Below are 19940 nucleotides of genomic sequence, written 5' to 3'. Positions count from 1 at the left end.
GTATTTGGAAATTCAGGGTCAAAAATTCTTGGCATATGTTTTAAGATGGTGACATTGTTTTAATAATTTAATAATGATGCCACTATTTTTGATTCTGCGGAGGTCACTTCCTTAAATAAAGATGATTTTAATTTGTAACCAACACGAATCGATAGGCTATCTAATAGAAAACTTTATGAAAGCTGATATGCGCCTGCAGCTGCCTAGCTATTATATTTTTCTGTCTTTCTTGAAGTTTTAATAAATCTTATTTGATAATTATTATTTACCGTCAAGGCAAATTGATATTGTATTTGAGTGGAAAGTCATTGCGCGACATCCAGATTACCTTCGTCTTCGTCAGTTGACACAACTATGCCGGACAGCTCAAAACTGATCGTGCAACGCGACTCACTTACGTGGGCCATTATAGCTGATTTTGAACCTTATGTACGTTGGTCCTATCCGGCCATCACAAGTCCATCACTGTCATATCCCTTTGATTATTTTCAGGTATAAATCGGCCGAGTGCAAAGCTGTCAATCTTCTATACACGTGCTCGGTGCTTCGTAGAGCTGTCAGGACTGTCGCAGCCCCGATATTTGAGTACAAAGTGCCCTACGAACATTACGGGATACCTCCGAGTTACATCGCCCAAAGAATTGTAAACGCAGCGAACGAGCTGTCTGTTATGGATACTAGGATTATAAAGAGAGATCAAGCTAACATATTTTAACGTACGACATATATGGTGTAGGGTTAATGTGACAATTTTGTTTGGAATTTGTATGAATATGTGAAGGCGTAGCAAATTATAATAAACGGTTAATAACAAATTTGTTTTATTTGTTGCCTCGGAAATGAAGTTGTATTGCGTGCGCGGTATGAATACCGCTCCGAGGTCTCGGTTTTGAATCCCGGATCGGACAAAGTGATATAGGGTTATCTTATTCGGTATTAGCCCAGAATCTGGATTTGGGCCTATATGGTGATAGGCTCACCCTTTGATAACATGATTCGGAATACACATGGCGAAAAGTGGGTGTACTGGTAGAACCTCTGCCTATCCCTTCGGAGACGAAGGCGTTATGTGTGTTTGTTTGATTTGTTATTGTTCTAATGTACCGAACTTTTCTTTCACACTTTTTGTTTTGGGAGAGAATGTCAAATCCGTCGTTGTAACAAAATTTATAAAATAAATAAATAAATAAGGACAGAGAGTAGAAATAACTTCGAGGCACAACTCTTTTGGGGTAGATTCTTATGACCGGTTGCCGTCTTGGCGTATATTGCCTCTATGTGATCCATACTCACGGGAGTAGTATAAAATACAATAAAAGTATTTTATCAGCCACGTAGGTGAACATAGTTGCCCTTATAACTGGTCAAGTTTTTATTTCCTTGAATGACGAGACGAGCGGTCGCCTGATGGTAAGCGATACAACAGCTCATAAACAGTAGAAACACCATCTAAAACCTTGAATTACAAAGTATTGATTTCACTACCTACGTAAGTGATGACTACCCGAAAAAGAAGGACAAAAAGCAACTCTGGACTTACTCTTTGTCATCAATTGTCAATTACATCTCTTATAATATACCTATACATTTTTTTTGAGTCTTCTATTTCTTAGTACCTACTTATAAAATGCACGTACATCACCGTTAGCATTAGAAAAACCCACACATGATTGCGTTGCTTGATAATGGAACTAATAATGATCATGATGGTAATTCTATAATTTGTCTCCACAGCCTCCTACATGCAGTTGGGTTGTGTCCGAGATAGTAGAGATGGCAATTAATGCTATTTCGAATTTATTTAATCAGCATGCTAATTTTTATGTTTTAGCTTATGCTAAATAACCATGTTAATTGCTAATATGATGCATGAATTAATGTTGTGGGAAATATAATTCGCAAATTAAAATGCCAATGTAGAATTAGCAATTTGCGCGCAATCCACGGACTAAGTTTAAGGCTCATTTTTTTTATTTAACGCCAATTTACCTTCTATACATTTTATTAAAATTTATAATATTAATTTGTTTATTATAGAATATAGAATGAGTATTATAGGTACCTAGTAGAATGTGCAAGATTTTCATAAAATTATGTTTAGTGCAATATTACCCGGCCTAATAATCGCTAATTTTCTAAAAATATTAACTATCCAATGAGTCACTCCCGCAACGCATCTCACGCGCCTTTTTTCTCGTTCACTCCTCTACTTAAAACAGGTCGCATTAGCATTTAGCACGGATTTTAAGAATAATTCCTGCGGGCGCTATGAAGGGCGCGCACGACTGCGCTGCATTTGCGAAGCGCGCTAACGCAAGAATTAATTAGCACTTCACAAAATTTAGCAACTGTATTTAATTTGTGAAATGCTAAAATATGTGATTTAGCATGCTAACAGTTATTGCCTATGCAAATTAATCCAACCTTACATGATACTTACTTATCAAATAGTACGTATATTCCAAAACATATTTTTAGACATTTGAAATGAGGAAAATTGTCAATTAGGTATCACTTCGTATAAGTGACGCAAAGTGTATTTTTTTATCTGTATTTATACTAATGCATATCCTAAGTAATTATATATTGCTTTATCTGAAGAATGGTAATTCCCTGTTTACCAATGAATGGAGTGATACCGGGAAATTATGAGATTACGTTAATAAATGAAACCACATATTACTCGTCTTCATCTCTGCTAACATTGTGCAAAAATTGACCATGAATAGCGAATATTTTCACCAAAAATTTTCATCTTTATTTTTCAGATTTTTTTATTCATTTTGTAATTCGTTATGAATAAGGCGCGTGCGTGAGTGTATTTCTGATTGTAAGTGTGGCAGTGGATAAGGTGCAGGCCACACAGAAAAGACGTGGGGCGCAGTCATAGCACGGACGGGGCGCCGTCGTAATTTTTTATAAGAAAAGATTCGGACGTGCTGCTGGGCGCCGCGAGAGATGACGGTTTTCAGCTATCCAATTTTGAGACGATAACATGTCTTCTTCCGAATATGAAGATGTATCAGCACTGGTGTATCTCGCTAATATATCTACAGAGGGTTATTGCAATACTCTGGTCTATTATAATAATATAGAGAACTGGATGATTTTCAATTAAACTACAAAATTGAACGTTGAATACATTTTCGTCCTACATTTTCACTTAATATACAATGATCTTCCTTCTTGAAACACGTCGCAACTACTCAGACATAAGTAGTTTTGTGTGACAGCGACGTGCGAGTGTCGGCACCCGCGCCCCAGCCCGCCCGCACACCCGTCCATCGGCGCTCGCGACGGTGCCCCGTCCTTTCTGTGTTTTACAATAGGGCACCCGATATGTTCATGTGATGTCCGCGCCCTAACTTTTCTGTATGTTTTGCATCGCGACGTTTCTATACATTTTGATTTGATTTGAATTTGTGAAGTTTTCCAAGAGGTATTGAATTGAATTGGTGGAGTATTGATATTGATTGATATCTATTTTTTATTTAAACTACTCTCACAGTATTGTCAACATGACTAGTATTTAAGTGCATACAGTTATCTGCACGGGGTCAGAATAAATGTGTGACCTGAGAGATGTGACGATCATTGTCTTATCTATCGCACGTACCTAATACTAGAAAATTAATGCAATAAATACTAATTGCTGCTTTATTTACATTCCATTTTGTACATTGTGCTCACTAGTGGTAGGTCTCTCATATGTGAGAGTCTGCCTGGGTAGGTACCACCGCATTTTCTATTTCTGCCGCCAAACAGCAGTGTGTGGTCACTGTTGTGTTCCGGTTTGAAAAACATCATAGTCAGTGTAACTACTGGACATAATATCTATACTGGACATGGACTTAACATCTCATGTCTCAGGATAGCGAGCGCACTGGAATACCAACGAATACTTTGTAATTCAAGTTATTAGATGGTCTTTTTAATAGTTATGGGCGAACGACAAACTCGTAAGGATTGCTGTATTCTAATAGAAATATAGTATATATGAACATTAGCGATGTAGGACTTTTCTGCTCTGTATCAGCCAGGATTCGGGACACTGGAGCCGTGTCAGATGAATAGCAATATGCTCTTCAACAGTAACATGGAACATAGCTGGTGAAATATGCGTGATATCCCTGTACCTAACCTAAAATAATGTCTCCCCGAAGACAATTCTTGTGCGCTCGGTCATCACACCGAATGCACGCCCATGCACGAGAGGACATTTGCCGCGGCCCTAGACACACAGTCCAGTGTGTATACCTCATAGTTGCCAATTCACATTGAGGCCTATGAGGGCTCGCGAAAATTTCCTGGCCTTCTCCCTTAGATACATTTTAAGAGCGTTCCTTTTCCTTCCACATCCCCAAATACCCCCTCCAACTTTCCTCCAGGCTTCGGCAGTCGCTAAGCCGCAAGATTCCAGTATCTCATTTGCAGGTTTCTGTCGGTGTTCACTGTGGGATCTGGTACCCAAAAAAAAACTTAAATTACGCTGAATTTATGATATAGAAACCCGTCCAATTAGTTTGCGTTCATACACTTAAATTATCACATCCTTGACTTGACCTGAACTTAATCGAAGTGGTATATTCTATATGTATATAATGCGACTTTGATATGTCCCACTAAAAAAAATCCACTATCATGTTCGTCACGAGCCACCCAAAGGAATATGGATATTTCATAATAGTTAATACCTCCACGCATTACTATTGTTTTTCCTCTTATACATAAAACATCAACATCACGTTCATTATACTTGTCTTATTTAAAGGAATAAACTTGATTTTGTACGGAAAACCCAATGCCTACGCAAACGTTTCCGCCTTTTATTTCAAAATGAACCTTAGTGCTCAAATATACGATAGTATCTTGCATGTTTGTCTGATTAATTGTGCTCAAACGGATTTTATATCTGTGTGGTCATTCGACCAGTAGACACCGACACAACAACGTGTGGAGTGTCTTGGCGAAAATAATATTTGCAAAATCAAGAAAGTGGTTATTAAGAATATTTAGTGACTCATCGATGTATCATTGGACATACATAAATTTGCAAATATGAAGATATTAATAAGTGAGTACTTATATTTATTATTAACTTGTAAATTTCATGTTTGTTTAAAACTTGTATTTTCAGTAGAGACCTTTACGAATCGTCGTAGTGAACATCATTTCAATAACTGTGAACGTATGTGTTGTTCATTCGTTTTGCATTGTTTCCATTTGGCGCGTAATTCAGATTTCAATCGGAATAAAAATATATTTTTTTACCTAAGCTCGCAATATCCGTGTAGGTATTTGTCAATTTGGGATGGTATTTTAGTCTCAGTAGTGGGTTTTTATTGTTCCTTGAGATGGGATATATTGAGGTTCATCACTTTGTCCATTATGGAACGGTTTTCCCAATATGCAAGGGGAATGCCCTTGGGATTTCCTGGGAATATATTGCTCAGAGCATTTTGCTTACATTTCACTTTACTTGTGAAATGTCGTATGACGAGTAAGTATTTACATTATGTTAAGTTTTGAATACCTCCGTACCTATCTACTTTAAGAATATGTAGGTATGATTTTCTATCTGGCTGCATCTTTAAGGATAAACATGCGTTTAAACATCTAGTTTTTGCAGTTTCGAGGACAATAATGAACTGGTTTACGATACAAGTTTATCAAGAAGATAACGGCCTGGTAATCGATGGTTGGAATTTTGCTTTTAAAGCTGATGACAGTAACGTAGCTTGCCACAGAGGGGCCCTATATCTAAAATTTGTTGGGGGCCCTTCAGAGCAGTGCGAACTTTTGGGTGCCTGCTTAGTTTAATGTAGGTATGGACGAAAAGAAGCTCCAAAGCTCGGGGGTACCGTATTACTGTCTACTGTCACTGATACGGCTGATACGGCAGTAGCTAATCCTCTGGCTGTTGACTACTATAATATTTAGTCCATCAAAAAGTAAATAACCATGATAGACTCAAGATATAATTATAGAACACGAGTATATCATCACCATACATTTCACTGGTGGTAAGTCTCTCATCTGTGAGAGTCCGCCTGGATAGGTACCACCGTAATGTTAATTCTGCCGCCAAGCAGAAGTGTGTAGTCATTGTTGTTATCCAGTTGAAAGGACATTGTAGCCAGTATAGCTACTGAACATAAGATTTAACATCCCATGTCTCAGGTTGGCGAGCGCATTGGAATACCAAACAATACTTTGTAATTCAAGATGTTGGTTGGTGTTTTATTGTTTATGTGCGGTCGTATCGCTTAGTATTAGGCCAATGGCAAGCTCGTCTTGTCATCCAAAGCAATAAAAAAAACCTCCACGCGTAGAATTTTCACCAGGGTTAGCACTGCTGTATTTATTGAATCGTAACTCGCATTAATGTGATGTTTTTTGGCATAATTTGATCTGATTTTTAGTTTACTATCCACTAGAGAAATATGATGTATCTTCAATTAATTTGTAAAATACTTCATTAACGTGTTGCGGAGAACCTGCATTACTAACAAACCGACAGTTGCTTAAGCAGAGTTTCTCAATAACTTGACAAAGTCTGTAGCTTTTATTATATTGCCAAATTTTATAAACTTTGCTTTAACGATATTTCTTTATGCACACATTTGCTTTTAAACGTGACTAAAATGTAATATTATCTTTTCAGGCATATTTTTTTGTTACTTCTCTTTAGGAGTACACTCACAATTGAATGTAATACCATTGAACAATGACGCTGACCCCAACAGCATTTACTTCGCGGATAACATGAGGCCTTTTGTTAGGAGTTCTGGATTTAATCAAAATATGCAAACCAATACTAGAGGACCCTTTGAATCGCAGTTCGATATACAAGCATCCCTACAAACTACGAAATCCCAAAGAGAACAACAGCCACAGATAAATGGTGGAGTACACAGTCCGACTAGATCACCAACGCAGGACACTCCTTTCAAATCCTTATCACCAATGATACCTACAACAAGCTCTTTTCATTCGGGGCCTGCATCTACAAGCTTTGGTGTTAACGTGTTTAAGGTGAAGCTTTAAGGCATGATTTATTTTATTTGTAAATAGTACGTAATAGCGGAAGTTATTTAGAAACTTATGTATAATTTCCAAAGAAAGTGAAACCAGTTTGCACAAAAAAGGTCAGGGCTTATGACCGTAGGCTTAGGTAGAAGAAACTTCTGGATCGTTATCAGAAAAGTGTGTCCTATGTGACGGGAATATATTAACATAACACAATATCAGGTTTATTTTTCGAATTCAATAACGCCAGTATACGAATAATTTATTGAAAATTTAATAGTGGACTTTAACATTAAGAAACTTAGTCTGAAATTAGTATTGGATGGTGTTTACAGCAAATGGCCACCGAGCAATCTGGGAATCTCGCTGCGTCGCCTTTCTCCATCACGATTTTACTGGCAATGCTGCAGCAAGGTGCAGCTGGTAACACCTTAGACGAGATAACAAGAGCATTGCAGATGACTCCAGAGAAATCAGCAGAGATTTTTAAGAAAGTCAATGAAGAAATACAGGTTTTTTATTTTACATATTATTATTTTTAATATAAGTTATTATTTATATTTCTAAAATCGTGGCCGTGTGCAGCACACTCAATATTATTCAAGCACAGCTCCAAGTCTTAAAATTGGTTTGAATCCATACGCGTTATGTAGTGACTATAAACATTTTATAACCCTTTCGAGATACAAATACGATCTCTTCTTCCTTATTTCAAATTTCTTAATAGTCCATTGAAAAGTTACATTTGGGGTTGCGTTTTTTAGAGGACGCAATTTTATTTTTTTGAAGTGTAGGGGGGGTCAGTGTAAAGCTAAAACCAAGTTTGTGGGGTCGCCACCCTTGTCCGACGGCCGCCATCTTGAAAATAAGGGTTGAAATGGTTTTACGATGTATGTCTTAAACTATTTATCTGACAAAAAAAGAATTATAAACATTTTTTGTTGCAAATTAAATTCTCTACAACTTTGGTTCAGTAACTTTTTGTCGTAGAGCTATAAATAAAAAAGTTATAAGCGAAAATGTTAAGAAATTCAATGTTAAGCAATGTCCATTGCAACGTCATCAAAACGTGTGTTTATAAGGTTCATAATACATTTTTTTGTACTCTCATTACGTACAACACAAACCCGCGGTTGTCGGCTTGTACGCGAATTACTTGGATCCTGAATCGCTTTGGCACAGATGAAGCAATTGTTCACAAAATCAAAGTCTGGCTCTGGAGCTTCTGAAACTAACGATAAACTACTGGAGCTTGGTTTTAGCTTTACACTGACCCCCCCTACACTTCAAAAAAATAAAATTGCGTCCTCTAAAAAACGCAAGGTAAGGCCTAAAAAATGTAACATTTCAATGGACTATTATGCAACTCACTGTCATTTCAATATTCTTGATTACACTGAAAATCAAAGCAACATCTCTAATACTATATAGTTAAGTACGTTATGTTGATTTTAATTATGTATTCATGTTAAGTAATTAACATAATATTTTAAGTCCGATAGTTAAGTTTTAAATATATTTTGGTTATAAATAACTGTTATGAAGTAACGATGTAATAGGTTTAAGTTTTGATCTACTTTTTTCACCTTCATTTGTATTTTTCAATAACTGTTTTTAATCATTGAGGTAGTAACCAATATCTATATATATAAAAATGAATTGCTGTTCGTTAGTCTCGCTAAAACTCGAGAACGGCTGAACGGATTTATCTTATCTTGGTCTTGAATTATTCGTGGAGGTCTAGGGAAGGTTTAAAAGGTGAGAAAAATTCGAATAATTGCCGGGAAAATCCTCAAAACAGCATTTTTCTATTTCCCATACAAACGTTTTCTAACTAATACGTAGAGTCAATTTGAGCTTTATTGCTATTGTATAAAGTTCACTGTTGTCTAAGCAATGTAGGTGTGTTCCTAACATCAAAGCAGTGTGCGTTGGAGCACAGAATATAATAATGTAATGTCGCGTTCTGAAACTCAACAAAAGTGATCTGGCGGACCCGACTAAATTGAACAGTCACAAAATTTAATATATCATTAGTTATTTGGTTGGCTTCACGATATTATTTCTTTTGTTTTTTTTGGATGGAGATTTGGAATGATAGTGCGAGTGCAAAGTGCAAAGACATAATAAATGGAGAAACAGACATTAGAATTGAAACTGAAAATCTCCTTCTCTTAGTTAATCTATCTATACTTATAATAAATCTGTAGAGAGGTCAATTCTGTACATGAAATATATTTCCAAAATAACTGGGGGTGATTAGGGATCGATACTGATGCCAAAAATGCAATTAGTAAAATTTTTGTCTATCGGTCTGTATAACCGTTATAGAAACAAAAACTACTCGACGGATTTTAACTTAACTTGGTACAATTATTTTTCATACTCCTGAGCGGGTTATAGTATACTTTTCATCACGCTACAATTAATAGGAGCATAGCAGTGATGGAAAATGTTGGGAAAACGGGAGAAGTTACTCCATTTTTTAAGCTTCCGTCATTTCGTGTGCAACCTTAATGGTTAAAAGTTCCTTCGATTTCACCAGGATCCCATCATCAGACCCTGACCGGACAATCGGACCACCTGCATACCACCATAAATTAAAAAAAACATCCTGACAAATTGAGCACCTTCTCCATTTTTGAAACCCGAAATCCACGCGGGCGAAGCTGCGGGCGGAAGCTAGTCCTGAATAAAAATCAAAAAGAATTATTACATACCAGGAGACACAACTAACAAAAATATTATTCCAAATAATAAATAATTTACACCATTTATTCCGTAGATTGGTTTCCAAGTCTGAATCCGTATCCTTTCGAAATATTTTAAAATACATTTTTTTTTTACAGAAACGCAATTCAAGAAACATTTTAAAAACGGCCAACAACGTGTTCTTAAGCGAAAATTTCAACTTAAACCCGCAGTTCAAAAGGATAGCCGTTAACAACTTTGATAGTGATTTGACACCGACTTATTTTGGAAAACCAGCTCTGGCCGCCCAAAATATCAACAGCTGGATTGCTTCCAAGACTAATGATAAAATTGACAAACTTGTTAGCCCCGGTAAATTTTGTTACATATATTAGTTTGTCGAACGTTATTGTTATTGGTTTAAAAGAGGTTTAGCAAGTTTTGCGTATGGGTAAAATTCTGTTGAAAATATATCTGCACTCAGAAATGGTGCATGTCCAACATCTTAATTAGTATACCATGTCTCCATTAGAGTCATGCTATAACAATAATTCAGTAGAAAGTCATGTCCATAATGAAAACGTATTTCTATTGGTCATCTTGTGCACGGATTTTGACCGTCGATAATATATCGCACCCTTAGAACTAGAGTAACCTAACGCAAAATATATATATTCTTATTTCGTTAAAAACGACCTTCCAAAACATGCTCTATAATCCTACGACAAAAAGAAAAAATTATAGAATAGAAACAGAAATTCTGACTTTTGACGATTGCCCAATTCATTGCCTGCTATATTATTTTCAAGTCCTATTTATTTGTTTCCTACAAATCGTCTTTAAATTTAATATTCTTGCGGTTCGTTTCAATATGAAAATTAATTACACACATACGTACACGCAATTAAAAAAAAAGAGTGCCTAATTTTTTCGTCGCATACTAATATATAGATTATTATTTAAAATTTCAGATGATCTCAGTGGAAATACGCAGATGGTGATGGTGAATGCTGTATACTTCAAGGGGTTGTGGGAGATTCCGTTTAGGGAACAAGCCACACAAAAACGCAATTTCACCTTAAACGGGGGTGAAAAGAAGGTGGCATCGTTTATGCAAACACGTCGTTATTTCAAAGCTGGAACTCACAAGCCTGCCATGGCGAAAGTGGTTGTTTTACCCTTCGAGGTAGGTTACGCAGGATTTATTTAATACTTTCACTATTTAGATGATTTGTTACATACAATCAAAGATTTATTTTTAGATAAATTGGTTAAAGGAAATGTATTGACATAATTGCTCTAATACTTTTACTATCCTTATGATTAAGGAGAACAATATAATTACAATATCACCTGATTGGCACAAGTTAAAAAAATGTTACATTATTTATTGTGTTTCTCATTTATTCTATTTCTTTGAAGTGGTTCTCTTAATTTTATTTAGTTGCCCGTAACTCTGTTTAAAGTCTATGTTTTTTTTTACAGTACAACGAATACTCTCTTATCGTCGTCTTACCGCTTAAATCATCTAATGTTGACGCACTTCTTTCATCACTTTCCATGGAAGATGTGGCCAGTTTCTTGGATTTACCACCCAAAGACGTGGCGCTGGAATTACCTAAGTTTTCTATCAAAGCCGATATTAATTTGGAACCAGTTTTGAATAAGGTTGGTTTAATTTCTGCTTTTAAATCCTGTATTAAAACCGTGTATGTATTGCATAATATGCTAAACTCTAATTTATACCTAGCTACTACTTATCTATTATACCTTACTATCATAATTCCGAATTTGACAAAGTTAGCATATTTCAACTTTACTGTTAAATGGTGTCAAAGTTATTGCAAGATGTTTTATGACAATACTATTCAACAAGCTAAACAACCTACTTTATTCCAGATGGGTGTATCCAGCATTTTTACCCAACAAGCGGAACTTTATAATCTTGGATCACATGGCTCGCTGTCTCCTCAAGTTTCATCAGCTTTGCACTCAGCTGTTCTAACAATCGATGAGAGAGGAGGCTCGGCGGCCGCCGCTACATCTTTCGCAGCTGTAGCATTATCTTATGATGAGCCTTCATTATATTTCAGAGCTAACAAGCCTTTCCTGGCTATATTATGGGATAATAGATCATCTATTCCGCTGTTTATGGCAAGAATAATGGATCCTACAATATAGATCTTTGGTAATTCATTGTCAATAACATTAATGTAGTAAAAGGCTGGAAAATGATATCGGTTTATAATACTATTATTCCACGTTTTAAAGAGTCAATATAGAGGTACTATGTGCAAGTCTATTTGGACAAGTACCACTGCATTGTCTATGTTTGCTGCTACCCTGTAATATGTGAATATTGTTGCGTTCCGGTTCGAAGGAAGTTGTTCGAATAATCAATACAATCGTTACCGCTAAAAGGACAGGTAAAAGGTATAAATATGACATAACCTAAAAATAAATCCATAGTTGGGTTATGTTATTTTAATAAATTAAGAGTCGTATTAATAAATCAATCTGACCTCTAAGTAAAATGTCAAGGATACATTTAATGTATTGAACTATTTAATAAACCAAGCTTAAGATGTCATTTAAGAGCTTGTTCTTATCTGAGATGACGCTACTGCAAAAGTCAGCTGTCAAAATCCGTTACATTGTGACTTAGTGTCATTTGAGGTCATTAACATATATATTATTTATAGCGGCTTTCTTAAGATTCCGACTTGCGTATGACAGCGTCTCAGCTGATGCACTTAAGAGGTACTAAGTTGCATATTAATACGGTTCTAAGTTAGCGTTTGTGACTAGAAAAACATTATGGCTACGGCCCCTGGATATTATGACAGTTAACGTTTAATGTCATAGGTTACGAATGCAGCCCAGTGCCAAATGTTTTGTTATTCAAATATCAAGGTTGTGTTGCTACAGTTAACATACAGTTGTGGCGTTTATCAAGCTAGAGGATTGCTTATCTGAGCATTAAATTTTACAAATAATATCAAAAAGTTAAATACCTTTTTTATACGTCCGAGTGATGTGTTGAAAACAAACAAAACAGAACAATATTTTGTCCTGTTTTGTTTTTTTTGTTACTCGGTTCTAAATTGAATGTTGCTGATGCATTTATAGGTGCATGAAAGATGAATTTACGGATTAGTGCCTTAATTTTGATAACTAAGGCGAGGCATATGAATTCTTAGGGCTAGTTTATGCGCCCGCGATGTCTATGTGCATAATTTTTTATATAAATATACATGTGTCTTTACGTTCCTGTGTGATTTTTTATATTTAAATATGTATATTAAATTCAAAATGTTGTAAAAAAACCATGACATTATGAACTTTGGAAAAAAAATATAGACTGAGTACTTGTCCATGATGACTTTTATATTGTAAAATCTGTATGTAAATAATTAAATATATACAATTATAAAACACTTAAAATAATTTTTGGTTATCATTTCCTCTTAAACCTTTTAAAGAAATTTATAAATGGGTCGTCTGCGAATATTCTGAGTTTTCCACTGTAGTAGTTCTCAATTTCGTGAAGATGTTTTCCTTCTGTTTCTGGCATGAAGAAGTAAAGGTAGATGGTACCCACGAACCCGAAGCCAGCGTATACAGCGAAGGTACCCCATAATCTTACGCTCTTTTCAAGATCTATATAAGTCTTCGAGCCCAAAAAAGTTACGACGTAGTTCCAAGCCGCTGCGAATCCTTGAGCTGACGCGCGACTCCTAAAAATAGTTTATGATTATTTTACAAGGAAACCATCTTTTATTCGTGCCTCCAGCCGCGATTTAGTTTTTCGGATAGAAGTCTCGTTATGTGTTTTCCCGGGAAAAAAGTAGTCTATGTGCTACTCTAGAGTATAATCTATCTCTATGCCAAATTTCACCCAAGTCCGTTCAGTCGTTCCGTAATTGAGTAACAAACATTCATCCAAACCTTTGCATTAAAATGTTAATATAAAAAAAAATCTACATTTATTCTATTTAGTCTTCCAAATGGTACAATAATTTAAAGGATTTGGAATTATTCAGGTAAATTTTCATTAAATAGATTAACATGAATGTCTTATGCTATTTAAAGTTCCAGTAAAAATAATAATATTAAAATGATAGTCACCTGAACGGAAACACTTCTCCAAGTAGCACCCAAGGTATATTGAGTCCAGTAAACACAGTCAAAAGATAAAACAGTGTCAACGGTATATAACTGGTATTAGTTGGAAAAGTATCCGAGTTATATGAGAATACAGAATCATCTAAGTTGAGTTTCGCGTACACACTGAGGGCTGTGCAAGAGATTGCTGTCCCAAGCATGGCGGTGAGTATTAATTTCCTCTTTCCTGCCATTTTGATGATTCCGATCACAACAATGCTGGTTATGAATGTTATTATACCAACTGTCAACTGAAAAGCAAAAGAATATTTTTATTTTAGTTTCGTTAAATCATTATCTTATAACGATATCAATACGGTTTTGGATTGATAGATTTATTGTTAGTTAACACAACAACAAGACCAAGTACCAAATACAAAGGTCTTACTAATCTGTGCTCTCAAGAAAATCTTAATAAAATGTGTACTATCTACATGAGCTGTTAATACGATATATTTGCCTGAAACTTATGAAACTAGTCCTTAGAGCCTTATTCATTTTAATTCCCATTATTTTGGGAGTGTAGTGTGTGACTTTTGTAATTGGTTGGCTTATACATTTAGGTGATGAGTAGCATTTACTCAGAAGTTTTGAAACAGCTTTTAAATAACTTAGTTGTCTAATAAATTTAATTCAGAAAATGGAATGTTATATAGTCTATTGATTTATTTAGTTAGCATACTAATCAGCAAAGTCACATTGTATAACAATATACTAGCAGAGACACTTACCACAATATTCTTTCCATCGTCTGCCATGCCGAATGCTCTACACACATTCACCATATTTGGGCGGATCGGAGTGAGTCCACTCATCACGTAGAACATAAAATACAACATCACTAGCGTTAAAGGTCTAAGTGTTTCTTTGGCTAAAAATACGTATCTAAATCTAAGGATGAACCTGCAATGGAAAATAAATTTGGAGTTAAGTTGTTAAATTTGATAATCATAAGATTGATTTTTTGATAATTATATTAAATGCTATCTAATAATTTATAACGTGACTGAATTTAAAAGCGGGGTAATTGAACAATTTAAATGATGAAATTGACACTTTTAATTTATTCAATTCTCAAATGAGTATCGTCTATATTATGTTGGGCAAATTAACTTTTAGTAAATTGATTTTAAATATTCCTTAAAACTTGTAACTTATCTAAAGCAGCACTTACGAAAAGTCAGCTGATGGCCTGAATTTATAATAAGTAAATCTTTCTCTTTAGCATTTGGTACATTATCCTCTTACGTAAACGACAGGTTGTTTAAAGTGTTATACAATGATGTTCAAACTCATGTTACGTTATTTATTGCGACATGTGAGTTTGTGTATGTTGTCAGGTTTACCACACCTAGTTCTACTTAATATTGCCAAGAAATTGAAAACTTTCTAAAAGTCTCAAATATAAAGTTTAACAAATGACAGAGTAAATTAATAGTCTCCTATTTTTTAATTGTTATAATCATAAGACACATTGTGTCCATTGCTAAATATAGGGTTGTTTCAGATTTATGAGAACCTTAGATTTTTAGATGGACCTTTCTAATTCTTATCCTCTCCTTATCCTCCACACTCTCCTATCCTATCTAATTTATCTATCATCTTAAAAAGTTAATATTTACTTAGCTTACCTCTGAATTCTGTTAATCTTCAAATGTTCACAATCTAGTATTTTCAAATCATCAGTCTTGCAAATCACACAACGTTTTAAGTTCTTTGTGTAGACTACCAGTTGGGTGTACTCGTTTTGAACGTGTTCTGGCGTCGTCCACCCACGAAGGTAGCACAGGGCTTTGAGTGCATCCTTCTCTCTGCCCTGAGACAAAAGCCATACTGGAGTTTCTGGCACCTGAAATGTAATTAATATACATTAATGGAACCCCTTATAAGCTCTTACTTAATGAAGAATAATGAAAAAATTGCATTTACTAAGTTGTCATTAAATTTTGCCTCTTGTTGAATTTATAGATCATAAATTAAGAATGCCCAGTATATTTCTTAATATTAAATTAGTTCTAACCGACGTAATTGCGTCAACTGAACTATTTACTGTCAATATTGTTATAATACTTACAAATAATATCAACAGCATCGAAGCAAGTGGTGCTGCTAAACAAATGAGAGATGCCGTCCTCCAACTGACTACTGTGCCCAGATAGTACATTAAGAGCACTCCTATTGAAGTAAATAATTGTGTCACAGTACACAATGCACCTCGTATTGATGGTTCACTGAAATTCAATGCACATAATATTTTTAAGATAATGAATTCGGCAAGTATAATAATTTAAGCTATTGACGTCTCAAGGATTGTTTACTTGATGAAGCCTATTGGGATGTCGAAACAAATTCGTAGAAAAACTGGCGAAATCCTTGTTTATTTGGCATAATTTAGCTCCGATTAGTGTATATTGATACAATTTATTATCGTTACGCAAGATCTATTCTCACAAATTGGTGTTATTTTAACGGAAACATAGATGACGAGCCAATTGATGGATATTGTTGTTATTCGTGATACTGATTTTTACATACATTTTACACACTCGAAGGCCTACTTCTAATATTAGAAATAGGACTTGTGTCGTGGTATTAGAAATTACGAAGAACTTTCGGTACAGCACCACTGAGATTAATCAACAAGTATTAGAACAAAGTCCCCCATCTGTTTGAACGCGATAAACTCAAAAAGTACTAAACGGATTTAGATAAAATTGGCTATGATGATAGTTTAAGATCCTGAAAAGGACACAGGCTACTTTTTCATCCCGAGAAAATATACACCATAAGGTTTTAATTACGAAAATAATCAGAAATGAGGTATTTAGAAATGGTAAGACATTATAAGTAAATGTGAAGTTCGAATGTTTTGTTACGTAAATGATAAAGGGAATGACGAGTTATTTTTTTTATAAATCCTGCACAAAATGATGAATAAAATACGTATGTAACAAATGCTATGTACGACAATCTCGGGTTGACGTCCATTAATGAGTTATTAATTTGCATTAAAAAAGATTATTTCATGAATAACAATAAGACGTAGTAAACACTATCAAGTTGTATGAATTGATTTAGGGACGCTAAAAACCACAATTATAAATCAATTTGAGAAAGAATTAATTTTTATCGGGATAAATTTTATTTCATCGTAATTTCGCTTTTGTTTCTAAGATGTACCTAATTAAATTTCTCTATTTTGGTAATAAGAGCTAGTGACATATAGTGTAACTTAAAAAGAAGCCAGGAGCAAAAGATAGTATTATATAGGCACTAAAATCAATCGCACTGTCTCTCGAAACAAGGGATCATTTGATTAATGTTGTTAGATCTATTACCGTCTAACTTCTTTTTAATATATTTTTAATTACAAATACGTAAGTATTCATTCTTCTGAATATTATTATATTCCTGGTTTAACAATTTTTAAATGGTCTAAATTTTTCCATATATGAATACCTAGAGAATTCATTCAACTTAATATTGTTTACTATGTCTTATTGTTATTCATAAAATAACAATATTTCATGAATATTTATACATATTTATTAATGATCCCGGGATTGACGTACATAGTATTTATTACATACGTATTGTATCAACAATTTTGTGCAGGATTCATAAAAATTTTACTCGTCATATCTTTATCATTTACGCATGAACAAAACATGCGAACTTTACAATTAATTATAATGTCTTACCAATTCTACATACCCCATTTCCTTTTTTTCAAAGCTATAAATAAAATAAAGTAAATATATACTTTCTTACTCACCTAATTTCTCCAACATAAGAATTAATTGGTGCTTCCATAACACCAGTGCCTAAACCTAACAAGGCGTTAGCTATGAATAATGTGGGTAAATCCCATGCGAAATACATGAGCACCCACGCTACTAGATGAGGAATGTTCACCAAAAAATTGGCTTTCTTCCTTCCGAAGTAGTCCACAATGGGTCCAGACAGAAGGGCGCCAAAAGGTTGTGTTAAATACGATATACTTCCTGAAATGATAAAATGTGTAAAGTATTATCTTTGCCTTGACGCGACGGTCTAATTAGAGAATAATTACTACAGTTATGACATTTGCAAATAACATCTTATCATAAAAGAAATTTCGTGTGTACGCATTTGATAAAATGGAACTGGTTTAATCAGCTTTTTAAGAGTGAGTAGGGAAATTGAGAAGCCCTTGTTACCTTGTCAGTTCTTTTATACATAATCCACATGCAATTTGGTCAGAGACTATTGGATCTAATAGTGGTCAGTTACAGCATAGGTATATGTTTATCATTATTTAGGGATATTTGATGACAAAGTGGCAATTTTATATACAGTTGATATCTTGATATTATCTACCCCAGATAAAATTCAAATTAATAAAAATCCATGACATAAATGTCAAGTTTGAAGTAACTAATACTAACTACCTGCGATCGTAAAAAATAATATTTACAGGCAATTACAATCGGCAATTGGCTGTGTTAGTAAATTTGGCCTAAACATGGCCCGATATACTCCAAACAATTTATGTTTATAGACAAAACCAGTTGCCGTAATTTATCTATATATATAAAAATCAATTGCTGTTCGTTAGTCTCGCTAAAACTCGAGAACGGCTGAACGGATTTATCTTATCTTGGTCTTGAATTATTCGTGGAGGTCTAGGGAAGGTTTAAAAGGTGAGAAAAATTCGAATAATTGCCGGGAAAATCCTCAAAACAGCATTTTTCTATTTCCCATACAAACGTTTTCTAAATAAAATGGAGAGTCAATTTGTAATTTATTACCGCTGCATAAAGTTCAAATTCGCGTGCGCGTTGGAGGATCTAATATCGCGTTCTGAAACTCAACAAAAGTGAGTGAATCGCGAATGCGACAAAATTGCATAGTCTCAAAATACATAGTACATAAATAGTGGTCGGCTTCGAGAAACTCAATTTTAGCTAACTTCAGTTGTTAATATAATATATAACTCAAAGGTGACTGACAGTGATATATCAAGGAACAGCCCAAACCATTGGACGGATCGGGCTAAGACTTTACATGCATAAAGCTACTATGACGTAGGCATCCCTAAGAAAGGATTTTGATAAATTCTACCCTTAAGGGGATAAAATAGGGGATGAAAGTTTGTATAAATGTTCTTAGATTTTCGACTGATTGAACTGAAATTATAGATTGGGCATAAAATTAGTTTGAACCTATAAGTACCGGGAAAATATGTAGCAAGACTTTTATCAAACAGTGGAATTTTATCCTGGAAAACACCTTCACGCGGGCGAAGCCGCGAGCAAAAGCTAGTACTAAATAAAAATCAGTTGCCACTTGTATGAATGCGCATCACGTGAAAATGGCTCGACCGGCTTTACTGATTCTTTTATTCTTGTGTTCCTAATAATCAGAACAAGGTTAATCAAAGAATAATTTTGAAAAATCAACGGCAGTAATGTGGGTGATTTTTGTATATATATTTTTTTTGTATACGCTAATCTCCAAATCATCTAACCGATCATAATTTTAAAAATTGTCGGAGTTTTGTTAATTCCGACTTGAAGCATATAATAATTTTGGATCATATACCTATGGCACTTTTGTCGAGACCTAAAAGATGCTAACATAAACTGCGGTCTATCTGAGACCAACGTTTGACGGGACCATTGGCAATTAATAAAATTTGCTTCGGCTGATTGTACTTGGGCAAATATCTAACGCATGCCAGTGTATTTGTTTAATTCTTTTTTTATCTCACAGTCAATATTTTATCTCTGATAAAAGCTATCCGAGATCATTGTAAATCTGCGACTATTTATCTATTTACATTTTATGACTTATGACTTTCTCTACTTTGTATGCGAAATTTTATCTGCCATAAGAGATTACAAGGTAAATTTTATCTAGTTTCTACTGACACATTAACATCTTTCCGTTGTGACTTAGTAGATGACAAAGAAACTTACCTAGATAACTACATATGTATATAGAACGTATAGTATTGATTAAATTGGCATTGTTAAATAAGCTTTTTCAAAATATTATCAACATAATATAAACAA

The 19940-nt window shown here is 34.6% G+C and overlaps 3 protein-coding genes across 3 annotated transcripts in view; 2 read left to right on the top strand and 1 right to left on the bottom strand.

Moving 5' to 3' along the window:
- The window catches only part of LOC115451603, an 18229-nt gene extending 17414 nt beyond the window's left edge, over positions 1-815 (top strand). The window contains exon 5 of the mRNA XM_037445851.1: positions 493-815. Coding sequence (XP_037301748.1) covers positions 493-715 — 223 coding nt within the window. The 3' untranslated portion in view covers positions 716-815. The remainder of the gene's footprint in view (positions 1-492) is intronic.
- A 3476-nt stretch (positions 816-4291) lies between these two features.
- On the top strand, positions 4292-13164 carry LOC119188559 (antichymotrypsin-2-like). The gene is made up of 7 exons (XM_037445833.1): positions 4292-5074; positions 6665-7035; positions 7365-7541; positions 9879-10092; positions 10692-10906; positions 11206-11388; positions 11620-13164. Exons 1-7 carry the CDS (start codon positions 5059-5061, stop codon positions 11899-11901), a joined length of 1458 nt encoding a protein of 485 aa, XP_037301730.1. The 5' UTR covers positions 4292-5058; the 3' UTR covers positions 11902-13164.
- LOC119191985 (facilitated trehalose transporter Tret1-like) lies at positions 13083-17908 on the bottom strand. Its single transcript, XM_037445843.1, has 6 exons — positions 17660-17908; positions 15959-16115; positions 15516-15733; positions 14616-14787; positions 13849-14135; positions 13083-13457 (listed from the first exon to the last, which is right to left on the bottom strand). Exons 1-6 carry the CDS (start codon positions 17764-17766, stop codon positions 13178-13180), a joined length of 1221 nt encoding a protein of 406 aa, XP_037301740.1. The 5' UTR covers positions 17767-17908; the 3' UTR covers positions 13083-13177.
- Between the last annotated feature and the right edge of the window lie 2032 nt (positions 17909-19940).

The sequence above is a fragment of the Manduca sexta genome, chromosome 6 (assembly GCF_014839805.1).
Source record: "Manduca sexta isolate Smith_Timp_Sample1 chromosome 6, JHU_Msex_v1.0, whole genome shotgun sequence".
NCBI lineage: Eukaryota > Metazoa > Arthropoda > Insecta > Lepidoptera > Sphingidae > Manduca > Manduca sexta.
The sequence above is the reverse complement of the archived record's forward strand: the minus strand, read 5'-3'. Positions and strand labels throughout refer to the sequence as shown.